This window comes from Poecilia formosa, unplaced genomic scaffold, assembly GCF_000485575.1.
Source record: "Poecilia formosa unplaced genomic scaffold, Poecilia_formosa-5.1.2 Scaffold678, whole genome shotgun sequence".
In the NCBI taxonomy this organism is placed as follows: domain Eukaryota; kingdom Metazoa; phylum Chordata; class Actinopteri; order Cyprinodontiformes; family Poeciliidae; genus Poecilia; species Poecilia formosa.
In genome coordinates, this window is record NW_006800617.1 from 122,750 (window position 1) to 142,244 (window position 19,495).

Below are 19,495 nucleotides of genomic sequence, written 5' to 3' on the forward strand. Positions count from 1 at the left end.
CGCCCAGAGTTTCTTAAGGATCTGGATGTTGCAGGGTTGTGTTGGCTGACGTGACTCTGCAATATCGCATGGACTTCGGAGGCATTTCCCCTGGTTTGGCAGACTGGGGTGGTGGTCCCCATGTTCAAAAGGGGGACCGGAGGGTGTGCTCCAATTACAGGGGGGTCACACTCTTAAGCCTAACTGGTAAGGTCTATTCAGGGGTCCTGGAGAGAAGGGTCCATCGGATAGTCGAACCTCGGATTCAGGAAGAGCAGTGTGGTTTTTGTCCTGGTCGTGGAACACTGGACCATCTCTACACCCTCAGCAGGGTCCTGGAGGGTGCATGGGAGTTCGCCCTACTTGTCTATATTTGTTTTGTAGATTTGTTTCCGGTGAGAGTTGGACTCCGCCAAGGCTGGCCTTTGTCACTGATTCTGTTTATTACTTTTATGGATAGAATATCTAGGCGCAGCCAAGGTGTTGAGGGGATCCGTTTGGTGGCCTTAGGATCGCGTCTCTGCTTTTTGCGGATGATGTGGTCCTATTGGTTTCATCAAGTTGTGATCTGCAGCTCTCGCTGGAGCAGCTCACAGCCGAGTGTGAAGCGGCCGGGATAAGGATCAGTGCCTCCAAATCTGAGGCCATGGTCTTGAGCCAGAAAAGGGTAGAGTGCCTTCTTCGGGTCGTGGGGGTGTCCTGCTCCAAGTGGAGGAGTTTAAGTATCTTGGGATCTTGTTCACGAATGAGGGAAGAAGAGAGCGGGAGATCGACAGGCGGATTGGGGCAGCGTCTGCCGTGAAGCGGGCGCTGTATCAGTCCGTTGTGGTGAAGAGAGAACTGAGTCAAAAAGTGAAGCTCTCGATTTATCGGTCGATCTACGTTCCCACCCTCATCTGTGTTCATGAGCTTTGGGTCATGACTGAAAGAACGAGATCACGGATACAAGCGGCCGAAATGGGTTTCTTCCTCAGGGTGGCTGGGCTCTCCCTTAGAGATAGGGTGAGAAGCTCGGTCATCCAGGAGGGACTCAGAGTAGAGCCGCTGCTCCTCCACGTCAAGAGGAGCCAGTTGAGGCTCGGGCATCTGGTAAAGATGCCTCCTGGACGCCTCCCTAGTGAGGTGTCCCGGGCACGTCCCACCGGGAGGAGGCCCCTGGGAACCCAGGACACGCTGGAGGGACTATGTTGCTCGGCTGGCCTGGGAATGCCTTGGGATTCCCCGGGAGAAGCTGGAAAAAGTGGCTGGAGAGAGGGAAGTCTGGACCTCCCTTCTTTGGCTGCTGACCCCATGACCCGACTCCGGAAAAGCTGAAGAAAATGGATGGATGGATGGATGGATGGATGGATGGATGGATGGTGTTCATGTTAGGTTATAGTCTGAGGATAAATGCGGCTCAGTTTCATCGTTTACGTTTCAGCAATAAAATCTTAAAATAATAATAAATCATTGGATGCTTCTTGGTCTAAATAACACTGAATGTAGTCAGATTTCAGTGTATTTAGGTGAGTTTTGACGCTTTGTAGTTTGATATTGTTCACAGAAAAAGTGTGCATGGCTTTCGCACATTTTCACACCAGGGAAAAAGTGTGTGTAGCAAACTTTGACGCAAAATTAATTTATATACATGCCGATTTGTTCGTAAAATATGGCATTGCACAGTTTTTGTGCATACGCACGCTTTATACATGAAGGGCCTGGTGAAGACTTTTGTCTTAATATGTCTAGTCTGTCCACATACACACTTTCTTGGAAATTGGTTTGTGTTTGAGGTCTACAAATGTCATGTTATTTGGAAGTCATTTAAAAAATATTATTTTAGATGCTTAACTTAGGATGGCTGATTTGTGATTCATTGCCTCATTGCTGATTTAATTTCCCTGTTTTTGAGGCGCAGCAAAAAAAGACATCCTAGAAAGACAATGTTTGAATGAACACATTTATTTTTCTGTCATTTTGTAACAGAATCAAAAGTCATTATGAGCAACATTTACTTATTTACATAAACTAACTCACTGGCATCTTGTAGTCATTTTATGAACATAAAAAGCAGATGGAAAAACAGTGGAATGATAAGAGTACAACAACGGAATTCAAGCAGTGAGGATAGTTCAAGGTTTTCAGTGCCTGGTTTTTTATTTGCCCTCTGGTGTGCTACTGTGCGAAGAATAACTCATACTAACACAAACTGTGGAACGGAATTTGTTCCCATGGTGTTCAGGAAAGACAAAAATAAGTTATCTTCCAGATTCACACACTATCTTATGTGTGCTGAAGCAGAGGATTTTTTTCCCCATATGTTTGATTCTCAAGTCAATAGCTTATAGGCTATGTAACCCTGGAGGACAAATCATTTTAGTTTTAGCAACCTAATTTTTACAATCTCTAAAATTAATCTAGGTACATTTTATGAATCTGGAGTTTATCTTTTGTTGGGATTTTGTTTAATCCCAAATTTTTTCCTGCAAAATAAATGCATGCGTTTCAATTCTTGGACCTTCCTAACACATGATATTTATGAAACTTTTTATGTTGGTTATGTTAGTGAAATTTTAGGTTTTATACTCGGCAACAATTGTTGCCGGTGGGAAACAGCATAGTCTGAATTACACAAATATGGCCCATTTATACACATACAAAAATAAGAAAAATCATGACATGCATAACCAATTATAACAAAGAATGGTTACAAGAGTGTTCAGAAATATTTTAGATACATAAAGATTCAATGCCACATCCAGCAGATGTCATAGTCTCAATGTGCCAAGTGACCTTTGACCTCATTTAGTTATTTCTTCAAAGAGGCAAAATCAGGTAAAAATGTTAGTATGAACAAATCTGCATCTGAGAGGACATTCCCCCTGTTCCACCAGACCAAGAACAAGACCTTTGCCTTGTCCTAAACTAATTTCAGGAGAGGCATCATCTCGTAGTCGTCATTCAGTGCATAGGCCAGACTTTGTGTAAAGGATCGCCTGTTGGGAGGCTGAAAGAGGGGGGGTTTTCAACTGTCGGATGAAGAATACATCATTTTGAGGTTCCTTCAGGTCTAGAAGATCTAAAATATCTGATAGTTTTAAGCTGTATGGTAATAGCAAGGCATATAGAATAAACAGCAAACCATTGACAGACAGCATTGTGCTGTCTATATGTATTATGCTAGCGGCAACAATTGTTGCCATGTTTACATTCACTCTTCTTATGATCAAAATATGAATGAAGTGATACAATTTTCTTTACATATCAGTAGAAAACACTTGAAAGAACATATGTTCAAAATATTTTATTCATATTTGTTTATTAAAGTATTTTACAGACTTCCTCTTGGACAGGTTTATGACAGACATTTACCACAGGCAGGAAGTATAGAGGTCTGGTCATGTGACCTTTCACACTATATACATGAAATTGATATAGAGTAGACACACTATTGTTTGATTTTAAAACTTCAATTAGCTGCTAAAAACAGTTCTTCTAGAGCTTCCATAAATAAGAAAAAATGTATTGCAACATTTGTTGCCGGTGGGATTAAATGGGTTAATACCATGTTACATTAAATTTTTTATCACTAAGAGACACAAATAAACCAAGCTAAGCTTTTTAACAAACAGAGCTCAAGTGTATATGTTCTCTAAAAAAGAGGCAAACTACAAAATGATATTGTGAATGACAGTACTTGGACCTCGGCTATTGTGGGCACTTTTTAGTTTACTGAATTATGTTGGACAACAGAGCAGTAAAAGAATTAACAATGTTATTTGAGAAATTCTGTGAGTACAAGTATGAAGTTAGAATTAATAAAATGCAATCCTTATAAATTCTAAATTATATTTTTCACCTTCTCATAAATTCATTTATGTGAAGGCACCGATGTTCTAAATATACTTCACAGAGTACAATGTTTATTTTATAAAAATTGAACTAATTATTTTGAACAAAAAATGTAACATACATATATGAAGTGAGTTGGAAGTCACTGGACTTTACTAATTTACATTTTACCTTCTGACTAGTCCATTAAATTTAAACTGAATTACTAGAAGTGAAAACCCAGAATTAATTAGAATAATTATTGTTTCTGCTTCTGTGGCTCACACCACTTTGTGTACCGAAGAAAGCCTGTAGAGGGCACTGTTTTAACAAACCTCATAGAAAAGTTTAAGTCGTGTTATTCTTCAAATGATTCAGAATATTTTTCTTAGAATTTTCTCTGAAACTCGTGGTTATTTATTTCTATTTGATCTTCTTTTGAATCCAGGTTTTCTAATAACCATGATCATATGCAATATTTTTGAAGCATAGCGCAGTTGCTATCAGATCCTAAGAGTCAAATAAACCCAATTCCCTGTAAAGGTCACCAGTCTATTACAGAACAAAAAACCAGGCACTCATAAAGACAAAAAGAAACAAAAGGCATATTTTTGGACCGTGTGTGAAAGCAGGAGTACCCGAGGGAAACCTGTGCAAGCACAGAAGGAACATGCAGAAAGACGCAGGCTGGGATTTAAAACCACAATCTTCTTGCTGCAAGAAAAAAGTTTCAACAACAGCATCACCATGCAGCCCATTGCAAGGCCAGGAGATTTGAAAACAATTCCATCAAACCACTTTATATTGAAATACCAGGAAACAATTGTTTATTGTACATGACAAGTTTGAGTTTAAAACTGCAGCTAAAACATGCAATAAAGATTCAAAACAATTCCATTTGAAGGTGGGGAGTGAAGCCAGGCTTTGCCTCATCCCAGTTAGGGAGCATGGTAAAAAGGGATTTTCAGTCTCTATGAAATGCTTATAAAAATGGGCATGCTGACATTAGTTTGTGTATGAAAGCATTTGCATGTTTCATTTGCATAAGGTTACTCAGCCCTGTGAAGTATTGCAGCCTCAGAGAGTGAGAGACCATTTCATAATCATTACATGCTTCTGTAAGAGTGAAAATTGGAGTAATGAAAATGTAAAATGTTTTGGAAATGTTTTCTTTTGAAGGGTGATGTTTTACTGTGAAAGGTCCCCCGTGATAATAGTTCATTGCTGTACCATATAATAGTATGATTCTGGTTTATGAAAATGGCTGTTTTCTTGTTGGACTAAATCAGCCCATTTCATTTGCTATGTTTGAAGTGGGGACACTTTTTTTGTTGTAAGGGGGAAGTAGTGTAAGAGTGAAAATTGGAATAATGAAAATGTAAAATGTTTGGGAAATGTTTTATTTTGAAGGGTGATGTTTTACTGTGAAGGGTTCCCCCAGATGGGGAAAAAGGATTGAGAAGAAGTTTTGGGGGGTTCGGTGAAGCATAAAAAAAATGAAATGTTCTACACTGAGAAAGAGCTCAATTGTGTCTGTGGATTATTCTACAAAGGAGAATCACAGTATCTGGGCACCCTCAAGTTTTACACTTCATAAGCTTTAGTTACAGGTGAAAAAGTTCAAAGTAAGAACTGGTTGGGTATGACAGCAACTCAGAGAAGAGTTTTGTCAAACAATAAATCAAATAAGTTGTTTTAAAGGAAGTAGAGGATGTCTGTAATGAAACCACAGATAAGAACAGCAGAAAGTGGAATGCAGTATTCAAAAAGACACACAGAAACCTGTATGTAAATAGTTAAGCATAACTCAATTTACATATAGGCTTCTGTGTGTCCCTCTGCCTGCAGAAGAAATTCTGCAGGCAGAGGGAGGAATTTATTTCATCCTACCTCCTTGTGTGGCAGAGGTAGGAAAAAAACTGCAACAGTAAAGCTTTAGTTCCACTGGTTGGACTGTTTCTTGAGATGCATGTCCAAATCTGAAGTTGGATGTGCAGTCTGGGATTTTATTACAGACACGAGTGAAATAACTAAAAGACAAGAGCCAAGGTTGATTACACAATCCGTACAACAATAACAGTATAAATCTTTCTCAATAGAGTCATATTCAATAAATAAGAATTGTATTTACTTTAGTAACTCAGTTCACCAGGTGAAACACATTACACACTGTTTTCAAGCCTTTATTTATGTTAATCATGATGATTTTCTGCTTACATGTAAAGAAAACATGAAATTTAAAATTAGAATATAGGGTAATAAAAAAACAATACAGAATTTGGGCTTAATAAAAAGTATGCTTAATATCTGCTTTAAAGTTGTTATTTTTGAAAGGTTATTTTAATCTGACAAACAAACCCCATTGTAACACATATTCTGATTTATTGAAAATGACTGTAGATTTGTTATATTTTTCATTTCCAGGGTTGCTGGAAAGAAATGCTGCCTGTCAGAAATTTTCAAATATTCCAATTTGAAAAGTGTGCATACAGTGATGAATACAGGAGTGATTACAGCTCCTTTTACTTATTTTATCATAAAGATTCAGTTCTCTGTCGGTACAGGAATATACAAAACAAGAAAGATAGAAAACGTTACAAAAATTTAAATATTCATAAAACAGAACAAAGGTCATCAACCCCACCCCCATGTACTGTATTGTTCAGATGCTTACGTCTTTAATTCACTCACCAACAGATGGGAAGATCAACCATGGAGTATATTAGGTGATGAATGTTTTTCTGCATTTGTTGAATCTGTGTTAAAGTTGCTTTGACAAATTCAAAAACTAAAATGTCATGCTGCTTTTACTGTTACCTGTTGCCCATTCTAAGCAAAAACTGCAGAGTACAAAACAAGAGGGAAATTACACTCTCTTTTTCCAAACAGACAAAATTGCATTCAAACAAAAAAAATCATGACACTCACAAATATTTTCATTTACTCAAGGCGTTGTTTTGCTTTCTTCTGAGTCTTACAAAATTAGCTGTTTGTCATTTTTTGTTCTCAGTCATGTCATTGTACAGGTTTGTGTTCAAACAATTAGAACAAACAAAATTGGTGCTCATTAAAATTGACAGAAGTTTCTTTTTTCTTTCTTTAAATAACATCTATTTTTGTGCTTCCACAATTTGTGCGTTCAGTGTCCTTTTGAACATGGAGTAGGTCTCAGTCAGGTAACCATCCATCACTCTTAACAAAGTCATGACCATCCATTCCACAAGCTTTTGTTCTTTTTTTCATTTGTTTTTTCTATCTCTGTTTTCAATCTATCCTTATCCTTGAGCTCACATACTTGTTTCACAGGGTGGTGTCAAACTTCCATCCAAAGCAATGTGATTTTCTTGTTTTTCCCCACCCTGTCCTTTCCCCTCTGTGTCTCCTCCTCCATCTGTCTCTCTCATAGTCACTAGCTCATGTGTGCAGTTGAGTGGGCTTGCTTTAGCTGAGCTAGAGCCACTAGCAGCCCTTTCCATGTGATTCCTCCCCTGTTGGCTTAAGCTTGTGTGCTGCCCTTCACCTTCTAAGCTCCTGATTATGGAACTCTCCCCAACAGGGCGGGCAGACTCCTGTGACAGGGATGGAGACTGTGGTATTGTTAGCACAGATGTTATGTCAGGTGTAGCAGAACTGGGAGAAGTAGAGAACACAGAAAACACATCTTCAGAACGATCAACCTTGGGTGAGCTAGTGGAGTCTTTGGTTGCTAATGGTGTCATAATTGCTGTAAGAACATCACCTTCCGATCCAATGAAGTCCACATTTAGAGTTGTAATTGTTTGAGGACTGCTATAATCTTTCACTCTCTGTGGTACTAATGGTTTTTCTTCAGTTGTTGGTCTTTGGGGAGTGGACACAAATTCATACAAACCCTCTTTGATTATTGTCATTGGTTGGTCACTGTCTAGGCGTTGACATGCTTCCATTGTGCTGATTTGACTTAAATCTAAGGGAGGGGGGATAGAGTGCCTTAGACTACAATGACCTCCCTCTACACTTGGTAACAGAGAACTTTTTTCTTCTTTTTCAGCTGAAGAATCAACCACAGCAACAAGTTTCTCCCTATTGCCGACTTTAGGTGAAGCTGGTTGGGTTTGACTAGAGGTCAAAATATCCATGTTTATCGGCTCCTCTATACGTTTGTCTTGCTGGTCCTGGGTGGTTCCTGTCTTGTTGTAAGGACTGTCAAGTTGCTTTGCAATAAGGTGTCGAGGAGAAGTTTTATTCAACTGTGGTTTTCCTGCTCCAGGGGAAGCCCACTGTGTAACCTCTTGGTACGGCTGGGACTTTGGTGGGCTACTGACATCAGTATTGGAGTAATGTTTGTGGTAGCTCCAACGACTCGGGGACAGGTGGTTGTCTACTGGACATTTGCTTTCCTCTTTTTTTTCTACCAGCACATCTGTGAGTTCCATACTACGGGCAAATGCATCTTTCAAATTAATCGAAACAATGCTTCCACTTCTTTTGGCTCTTTCAAGAGCTTCTCTTCTCTTAATAGCCTTTTCTTGCCTCTTCTGTTCTCGGTAGAACTCGGAGAAGTTGTTGACAATTATGGGGATGGGAAGAGCAATGACTAGCACACCTGCTATACAGCAAAGCCCTCCTACAATTTTGCCAAGCAGGGTTTGTGGATAGATGTCTCCATATCCAACAGTTGTCATTGTAATAGTGGCCCACCAAAAGGAAGCAGGGATGCTTGTGAATTTAGTTGCATCCTCATCCTTCTCAGCAAAGAACACTAAGCTAGAGAAGATCATAATGCCCATAGCCAAGAAAAGAATCAGCAAACCCAGCTCATTATAGCTTCTTCGCAATGTGAAACCCAAGGACTGGAGTCCTGTTGAATGCCTAGCCAGTTTAAGGATTCTTAAGATCCTCATAATACGGAAAATCTGGACAACACGGCGCACATTCTGGAACTGCAACACACTCTTGTTAGATTCAGTTAGGCAGAGGGTCACATAATAAGGCAATATAGCCAGCAAATCTATGATATTCAGTGGTGCTTTGATGAAGTTCCATTTATTAGGTGCTGACAGCAGCCGAAGCAGGTACTCCATAGTGAACCAGGCAATGCACACTGCTTCTACATGGGCTAGATTGGGGTTATCATTGAACTGGCCAAACTCATCAACAACCTGAAGCTCTGGCAGAGTGTTGAGAGATAATGAGATGGTGGAGATGATAATAAACAGGATGGAGACCATGGCCAGGACCTGTAAGAGAAACACAGCAATGAAGAATGTTAGATGGCTTTTTAAGATGCATCATTTTATAGTTACATTTAAGACAAGTTGTAGATTTTTTTTATGTTTGAGCAAACCTGGTATCGTAATAATAGATGTGGCATTCCTTTTCGTGAACTAACAGCGATGGATGTCTATTGTCTTTGTTTCCTTAGTTGAATTCTAATGAAATACTTTTATGTAATAAAACTTTTCAAGTATTTGAGTTCTGTTTTTTAGTGTCAGTTTTCCTAGCATTCCAGTATAAGTATCTTATAAAACATCAAATTAATTTCAAGTAGTATAATGTCAGGGTTTTGGAAATATTTTTGACCCACACCAACAAATCAGTTTTAAAAAGTTTATTACAAAATATAAAATGTATGAAATGTTCAATGATGAAGTTCTTGGGTGGATAAGTAACCAGGGAACCAGGACAGACAGCGCACTGTGAGGGCAGACAGTCAGAGGTAGGTTGGAGAAATGGAGATGAACCAGATATTGCTGATGAGGAGCATAGTATCCGCCAGGAAGAGGTGAGTGGGATTGAGCGTGTGGTTGAAGATTAATCCTAATGTGATCCTTGTATCTCTGAGGGCTGGATGACATCTTGACAGATGATTTGTTTGATTTGATGGTTGGGAGCGCAGAAGAAGACAGAGCAGTTTTGAACTCAGTTCTGCACGAACAAGGTGATGGAAAATTAAAGGCTGCCAGATTGATTAGATTTGTCCAGGGAACTGCTGGAGATCTGTGGGTCTGACTCCGGTAGGTGAGTGATCTGAGATGGAGTCTGAACGTTCATCTGAGAAACCACGATAGTTAACACTCTGGCATTGCAGTGCTGGCAGCTGTCTCCTCTTATGCCATGTAATAAGAGCAATAATGCGGGCACATTCCTGTCCCCCTCTATGGTCTGGATAGTGACAGAACAAAATCACAGATACAAGCAGTCAAAATGAGTTTTCTCCACAGGGTGTCCGGGCTCTCTCTTAGTAATAAGGTGAGAAGCTTGGTCACCCAGGAAGGACTTAGTGTAGAGCCACTGCTGCTCCATGTCAAGAGGAGCCAGTTGAGGAGGCTCAGGCATTTGGTTAGGATGCCTCCTGGACGCCTCCCTCGTGAGGTGATCCAGGCACGTCCCACTGGGAGGAGACTCGGGAGAAGACACAGGACATGTTAGTCTGGCCTTTTCCCTCCTACTCAATTTGTGCAGACTGACATTAAAATATAGCAGACATATGCCAAATGAAATTATAAGCTGTATTTCAGACACAGAGTAATTCAAATTCAGATATCCTCCCAACAGAATTAATATTGGTGGGACGCATAGGTTTGACTGATTGTGATCCAAATTGTACCCAACGCATTGTACCGAAATAATAGGTACTAATTGGTGATGATCACTCTTTAAAATTAAAGTCAAGAATGATCATTTCTCACCAGAATATTAATTTGTGTCTGCATTCATGGTGTCACTAAGAGATGTGACACCAGATGTTTCCTGTATTAAGTTATTTTTTTCTAAACAAGCATCATTGTTGTTTTTCTTTGATGTTACTCATCATTTTCTATGTTAAATATATACGCCACCATCTGACTAGAAGCATGACTGTCCATGATGATGTGAATTCTGGTCTCCATGAGAACATCAACAAAGACCCTAAGTACACCCTGATGGTTCTATGACAACTATAATGAAATTTGTGCTACACAGGCTTCACAGCCAGTGGACAGTAGATCAGACTGTCAGGTATGAATTAGATCTCAAAGGTAGTTGAATTAACACACAAATAATGATCACAAATCAGATACTATGAATAATGTCAAACAGATTTAGTGTTTTGCTCTTATTATAAAGTAACTACAATTATTTTGATGACATTTTCATGGTTTATTGCAGTCAATATTCTATTTATTCAGAAATATTTGAGCCAAGACAAGCAGATTCAGACTCATTATCATGATCAATCGTGTTTTATGAGACTCAGCTGTTCCAAACGAGAAGCTCGGGCATTTGTTCAACTAAGTATCTCCATAATAACATGAAAATACTTAAAATGAAAATTTATTGGATACACATCAATTGAAGCACAAGAGTATAGAATGTTTTGCTTACAGGATAAAAATAGCAAGGTGCAGATATTAAACTCAGGTTTCATTAAAGAACTGGTTCACGCATTAAACATTTACGGCAGGGCTGTCTAAATGTTTTGTCACATGGGCCAAAATTGTCAAAAAGACTTGAGGGCCAAAAAAATTTTGTTTTGCCTACTCAACAATAAACTCAACAAAAAGTGTGGTTATTTAAAGACAAATAACTGGGGTAGTTGCCAATATTTCCTATTGTAAAAATACTTTTTTTTCAGTGATAATTTTATCCAAATAAAATTTGAACATCTTCATCGACATCATCTACATCAATACAGGGAAGGGAGAGGGGTTCTTGCTAAAATGGTCCAACAAAATGTAGTAATAAAATAAGATTATTTATCAATGCACATTACATTTAACATGTGCACACTGTACTCTACACACCGTACTGTAATGTGTCCTGTCTCTGCTCTCAAAATAGAAATCTTTAATGATGTAACAGTGATTTGACTGTGATTTTTAAATTAAACAAACTGCTTTAAACTGAGAGTTTTCCTAGGAAAGTAAATTACATTTTGTCGCTGGATGTATTGCAGAAAGCACAAACTGATGAGAGACTGGCTGAATGAAATGACAGATGGTATTTAATTGTTTTCCCTCTTCCTAGTTGTTTCCACAGTTAATGTTTCTTAAAACGTAGCTCAACATAAAATTACTTTTTTATGATTCAACTATTAGAATAGTGTTCAAAGACAATCTACAATTATTTTATATACAACCTTTGTCATGCGTTAGTCAAGTGAGCTCCAAGTCTTTCCCCTACAGCCTTTGAGAGGACACTTCAAGATAATTGTAATAGGATTCAGCTGCTAACTATAGAAAGGATAAAGAGAGGTCAGAAGTGGTTTTCGCCCAGGACAGAAAGAATCAAGCTGTAAATGACCACACTAAGAAAAGGTAGGTATCAAATGAAGCTGCATGTCTATTCCTGTTTAGAGTAATGGACACTGCTACCTTATAATACAATGAAAAGGCAAAAATGACTTCTAAATGAAACTACATACATATGTAATATAAATAATATCTGATTTGTGGATTAGTGTGTTTTAAAGTGTTTGACATATCAGATTTCATAGAGGCCAGATTGTCGGATAATTATTGGAAGACTAAGAAGAAAAATTTTTGAGTTGTTACACATTTGAACATAATCCATGTGTGATATCATGCTGGGAAAACAAATGTAGGGAAATATAGCTCTCTACAGGATGCCAGGCTGTGTGACAGAGAGACAGCTGAACATCACCAGCACTGTGTGGGGAAATCACAGGCCTTCAGGTGCCTGTGGAGCTGAATCAACATCTGGCCCGCTCAGTATCCTGCACAACCCACTCCAGCAGGATACCATTCATTGTAATTTCCAAATATTTTCTTTCCACATTAATTTTGCACAGCTAATAACAAACAGAGAAAGGATTCAGTAGGGAAAGGATTCATGTTTTATGACAAACATCTTCACATAGTAAATGCTGGCTCAGGACTCGTGTGAGCCATGTTTGATACTAACTGGGATGCACTAAGATATATGAGTGGTGGCTCCAGGTGCTAAGGGAAGACTAGGCGTTTTATTGAGAGTGTTACAATGGATCATTTGTTCTTACTGTTCTCAACACAAACAGAGGTGCACTGAGAACCCAGACAGCTGCAACAGTCACCATTAAAGTGGCTAGAGAATATGTGACATTTTGCTATTTAATTAAAGCATATATATATGGGGTTGACAATATGACTGAAATCAGGATATATGCATTTCATATCAGTCGTTTTTTTTTTTTTTTTTTTATATAGGGTTGACAATAAGACTGAAATCAGGATATATGCATTTCATATCAGTCGATATTGATAATAATTAGATGTTTTTTTTTAATTAGTTGTGTTTTGCGAGGAAAATATGACAACCACATATTAAAAAATATTAAATTAGATGGATAAGAAAATAATAATCTGATATTTTATTGGGGAGCTATGACTCCTTCAGGGGGAGCTAAACCACCCTCCACTGAGATTCACACATTGAGCACAGCAATAATGACCAAATGTCTGTAATTTTTGAGTATGAAGCCAATGAGGAAATATTTAGTTGAAGTGCATTTATTCAGCATTTACGTTACTTAGAGTCATGAAGTCATGTGGCTGATTGTATCAGCCAAACCTGTTCAAAGATTGCCTAGGCTTACAGGGTCATTCCAGGAAACGCTTTGCTTTACAGTTCATACAGCAGAATGGACCACACTTAGTGGATTTTCAATAACTGTATCAAAGGCAACACATAGTCAAAAACAACTGTTGGAAAAAAGGAGAGAAGAAAGATGCAGAAAAAAGATATAAAGAAAAAACAAGTGAAGAGCAGGCGTAACCAAGCTTGGCCACCTTGCAGAATCTTAATGGCTTAATGGCTGCCAAATGCTGTGACCTTGGCACCCAGGGCAGATTCTAAGAATTACTTGGAACATACAAGCTGCTTTAGAAGCTAGTCGGTAGAGGAAGAATTAAGGTGAAAGAACTCAAGCCTTAGATTTTGGGATTCAGTAACCCTTCTCTGATGTCACCAAGAATAAAAAGATGGATAGATAGATAGATAGATAGATAGATAGATAGATATTGCTTTAGAGTTAATCCCATTGGTTGACTTATTAGAAGTCATGTATGATCCAGAATAAGGAAACAAACAGAAGGAAAATGAGGTGGATAAAGAGAAACCCAAGTCCTAATCAATACTTAGAAGTATTTCTGGAAGAACAAGGATCCATAGGAAAGCTGCTGTTTCTGCAAATCTCATTTTCTATTTATATGCCTCATTCTGATCCATTCTTACAGGGAGGTAATTCAGACATGAATCAATCCAATGACCTCCAAATTTTCAACAACTGTTATACTGAATGTTCGCAGCTCTATTTAAATAAGGCACAGTATCCCAAGTACCACTGGACACTGTAATATTTCACAATAGTTTTAATAAATGGGGAGGAACTGGATATGATGGGAAATAAAAATGGAAGATGGGGAAAGGTGTACAGGTCCTGATTTGAAACAGTCCTGACTGACTGTACAATATGTGGTTAGAAAACTTGAGAGACTTCTCTGTCCCTCTTGTTTCCCCTATAAACAGGTTGAATATGATTCACAGTGCTGGCAGGCTTGGACTGAGTATAATCTTTTACTTTGACCAACATATTTCTTCTGACTGGAAGTATTATGAATGTTTTTCCACTGAGCCACAGGTGCACTACGCTAGGGCTAGAGTAATTGTCTAGTAAACAGAACATTGTGGGTTTGATTTCTGTTTCTTCCCCTTGGGTCAGCAACTTAAAACCCCAAGCTCTGTGTTTGTGGCTGGGAGGGTCTGATTTGAGTGTGAAAGTGGTTAGTATGACTAAAGAAAGATACATTTAACATAGAAAGTACTCTGTGTTAAATCTAGCAGCACTGGATCAGTTGTATTGTGCTTTATTTTCTCCCTGTTGGTTGTGACAGATGGCAGCTCACACTGATTCAGGCTCAGCTTCTGCTAGAGATTTCTTCCTGTTAAAGGTGAACATTCCTTTCTGCTGTCACTAGATACATTATCAATATGAGGGATTGCTGCAGTCTGCTGTTTCTTAAATCTGATCATTAAGACTCAGAGATCTAGAGGTATTAATATAGAATTCTATTTAGATATTTAAAATAATAATTAATTTCTCTTATTTATTTATGTTGTTTTTGAATCTGAATTGAATTTGATATTTAAGATAAATAAACAGAATTTTATTTTTCAATTTCTGAAATATTACCAGCGATAATTATTAACTGTTTTTATTTTAACTCTCTAACATGGTTTGGGTTCTAAGCCTCGAAGATTAGCTTAAGTCAAAAATAAATATATAACATATTGCTTAAGCAGTTAAGTAAAAAGGTAGCATGTATTCTGGAAACTCCTAAAGGTCTTAGAAGCTGCAGACAGAGCTGCCCTGTTTTCTTCACCTTATTTATGATACATTTTCATGTCGATTGTTCTATAAACTGTAGAACAATCTCCCTTAGTTACAGAAGCTTGTTACTAGTCAAGGTACTCATCACTATAACACAAAAGCCACAACTGAAAATACAGAAATCAAATAATGTGGATTACAATTTGGTGTTAGTTAAGATAAATTTGAATACTGAAGATAAATAGGTTTTTGTACACCTTTCACGGAATATTAGACTTATGTCTGGTACTTGTTAAGGTGTTTGTATTTGAATTCCAGGGAAGGCAACATTATTGTCCTCAGTTCCTTAAAAATAAGATCAGACTTGTCTTTTCCGCTCCATGAAAGCTCTTGCTATCATAATCTGGATGCCTTTAGTCCTACAATATTAACTGAGAAATGTGTCAAGAAGATGTCACAACTGTTATGTGTTACATTCATTACAACTATGACAGATACCGCCAAAGGATGGAAATAAGAAAAGAAAATGACGGTGAACTGCTTTACATCTACAAGGTCAAAATGACTATAACCAGGAGAAGAAATGTGCTGTACCTGAATGATCAATATTCAAATTCAAAAATACTTTATTAATCCCAAATGTTGTAACTCATGAACTCAGATTCTTTAAAGAGTTGTTGTAGATGGTGATGACTGTTGGCAGGAAAGGTCTCCTGTAGCGGTCCGTATTACAGCGAATCTGAAGAAACCTCTGACTGAAGATTCTCTGTTTACTCAAGCCAGTCTCTTGAAGAGGATGGTCAGGGTTGTCCATAATTTTATTGATTTTATGAAGAATCCTTCATTGAATCATGATCTCCACAGTCATCCCAGAACAGAACCAGAACAGAACCAGAGCAGAACAGAACCAACCTTCTTTATTAGGCTGTTGAGCCTTTTAAAGCCCCTGGTTCTGATGCTGCTGCCCAACAGATGATGGCTGAAGAGATGACGCTCTCAACAACAGACCGGCATGAAGGACGCCATCTCTTGTAAAGCAAATGTTTTCAACCTGGAGGGTGTGCCCTGTTCCAACCTTCATTATACTAACACACTATACCTACAACCACAAACTATTCCAGTTACTCAAAAAAACATAAGAAAGATTTCAGCAAGTTCTAACTAGTCCTAATGTCCATTTTAATAGTTGTTAATTCACAGTACTCAGCCACGCCCCTAACTCCTCCCAAACTCCAGCGGACTGACTACTGACCAGCTCTCCATCTCACGAGTGCGAAAAGCCTCTAATTCCTGGGTATTACCGCAAATAAGAATGTAGAGAACTTTTGTTTAAGCTGGGAGCGAGAAAGATTCGTCTAAGCTCTAACTACCTTCATCCAGACGTTATGACCCGCTTCAGTCCATGATTCAGACATCGGAGTAGCCCCGAAGGTGTCCGAGCTCATAAACCACGTCTGTTCACGGTAGCTCTTTCTCTGTTTATTAACGTGCACTTGTTACAGCTTAGATAATTTTAGCGACTAGGAATAAGTTCCAGGGTCATTATTTATCTGAACTAAAGAACGTACGAAGCCACCCTAATTTACTAGGACCATTGACATTGATTTCACATTAATCAGAAGAATTAATTTTTAGTTGACTCAATTAATTTAACTGTCCACAACATCAAATTAGACTTTAGTATTTTATTAGCAAGCTTTAGCAAGGGAAGAAAGACATACAGCATTTCAATAAAAGATTAAGAAATTAATACTTTTAAGAATTTTCAGAAATTACTCCTACTTTTAACCCTACACTGTGTCTTAATCTAAATAGAAACTTTGGGGAGGCAGTTTTCACCCTCCCCAAAGTTTCTCTGAACCCAGGTGCAGAGACGATCTTTGGCACCAGAGAACTTTAACGTCCATGGATGGAGTCCTGTCTTTGTCTTGGCAGAATCCTTTTAGAATAGATCCAAAGTTGAACTGGTGAGAATCCTCAATGAACTCAGTTCTTTATCCATATGCGATCTTTGTCTATTCCCCATGTCCACTGCAGCATCGTTGGAATCCTTTGGGTTGAGTGTGGGGCTGCAGTCGAATAAGAATCCCGGGTTGTGGGTAAATGGATCTTGTTCCTTACTTGTGCAGCGAGCAGTCTTCGTTGTCCCGGGGTATTAGCACGTAGCCCTCCGTTGATTCTGCATCTCCGTGTGTGCTCGACTCGAACGCTGCGGAACAAAGAATCCCGATCCTCCTGTCTGGTGTCTTTTTATTTCTTGTCAGCAGCCACACAACTTTCCTCACGTACGTTTTTCCTTGACGTCAACTGCCTCTTGGTTGGCCTCAAACTTCAGATGAACTTCCTTGTTCCCTTGGAGCTGTACTTTCTGAAGTTCTCTGTTTGCCTTCTGCACCTGTTTCCTTCACGCATCTCAAAAATCCCACTTCCTGTTTCTTCCGTACTGACTGCTTGGACAGATGATCTCATATCCATCACCATCTTGGAGACATAATGTCTGTTCTAATGACCTAATGTCTTGGTCACCTCTGCTCTCCTATCAGGAGAGCAGAGGTGCTGACCTTTCACCTACCATCTACCTCCAACACAACATCAGTGACCTTTAGTTACAGTTACACATTTTACCATATTTCAAGTTCAATGTCAAAATCACATTTATAACCTTGTAGTTCCTCTGATTTAGCATTCACTTATAATATTATAATAACCATAACTTATTAGTTACTCTTATTATAATCATGATGTGAGTTATTACAGACATTTCTGAAAAGAAACCAAAAATAATCCATTATTCCAATTATTTGATACCAAAGTTACAGTTACTTCTTTCACCTGTAAGTACAAGTACAAGAGTAAGTGTTAAATATTCTTATAATCAAACCAACATCAACCATTGGTTAAACCAATATTAATTATTGGTTTAATCATAAGTTATCATTATTAATTTAAGTATTTTACTCTGGGTTTTATCCAATTACTCAAAATGTTTAGATTTTATTCTTTAAACCTTTAATGCTCAAAATGAGCAATCAGAACTATTTTTATTGACTGCAGGCTGGAAACTTCCCCTTTCTTCAGGAAACCTGCTCTTCCTGTTCCATGACTCTCTTTCGCCTAACTATGATTTTTTTTTTTTTATGATTAAATAGAAAAAATAGAATTAAAGCAAAGTTTGCAGGACACAATAACAACACACACAACCAGATTAATTTCATTACCGTCTGACTCTACTGTTGGGTCTTGATGTCACCTGTGTAATTAGTTTTAAAGATAACTTTATTTATTATTATTAAACAAAAATCTCCAGCATGGGGACGTGGGATGAGCTCGACTTTTCTCGACATAGTCAATAGGGAGAAAAGTTTAACACATGCTTTCTCAATTTGTTCAGGATCAACTCAATCTTTTTCTGAGAGCAGTACTGAAATGTTTTGGTTTTCCAGCTCTTTAAGTTTTAGCTACTGTTCTTTAGCAATAACTAAGTCATTAAAGTTTTTTTGTTACTGGCCTAGTACAAGATAACGTTAGAACAAGGCAGCGTGTGTCCATAAAATAAGTATTTACCTTGAATTGTGTGGGTGTGTGTCTGTGTCTTTGCATGTTTGTTGTAAACATTCAGTGAAATGATCAGAGGTGGATAGAGTAGCCAAAAATTATACTCAGGAAAGAGTTGTGCTACTTCAAAACATTACGCAAGTAAAAGAAAAGCACTTAAAAATTCTGTCTGAAGGACCACATAACTGTGTTGTGTTGGACAGCAACATGAACAATACATGTGGGATAGTTTCACTTGTCAAACATGGCTGTGTTAGTAATGGTGTCAACTGTATTTTCACTTTTTTAAACTTGATATTGTGAGTAAAACTAATAGAGAAATGAATGCTTTATAACTACAGGAAGGATTTTTTTCTTGCATATTATGATTTTTTTTTTGTTTAAATTGCAGCATTAAGTTAAAACTCACAAGTCAAAATTAATTAACTTAAAAAACCATGTTTAGACAACTTGCCTCTTGTTAAATCAACTTCATGAACTTTAATTTCTGAGTTAAAAGCAAAACAATGTTCTTGTTGACTTCAATTGCTTTTTCAAGGCAGTAGGTGGACTTTCAAATGTTATTGTAGATGGTGATGTTTTACACCTTCAAATGTTTTACAGTGTGGAAAACACTATCCCTTAATAAAATAATGCTCCCACATCGTCTTACTAACACTGTGGAATGCAAACACACTATAAATGAAAAGCTGACAGATTTTTGGACATATAAATAGCCTCTAGACTTGATATTATTTATCAAGTCTGGAGGACCACAAAGCACTTCACACTACATTCACACAGTGATGGTAGTGAGCAACTGGACAGTAGCCACAGTCCAGTTGACCCTTGGAATTGTCCCTTGGACCCTTGGAATTGTCC

General features: G+C 38.1%; 1 protein-coding gene across 1 annotated transcript in view; it reads right to left on the reverse strand.

Annotated features, from left to right (window-relative positions):
- Nucleotides 1-1,901: 1,901 nt before the first annotated feature.
- LOC103130806 (potassium voltage-gated channel subfamily B member 2-like) overlaps nucleotides 1,902-19,495 on the reverse strand; it is a 24,298-nt gene continuing 6,704 nt past the window's right edge. Inside the window, exons 3-4 of the mRNA XM_007542311.2 lie at nucleotides 4,251-9,008; nucleotides 1,902-2,348 (exon numbers count right to left, since the gene is read on the reverse strand). Of these exons, the coding sequence (XP_007542373.1) occupies nucleotides 7,077-9,008 (1,932 nt within the window). The 3' untranslated portion in view covers nucleotides 1,902-2,348; nucleotides 4,251-7,076. The remainder of the gene's footprint in view (nucleotides 2,349-4,250; nucleotides 9,009-19,495) is intronic.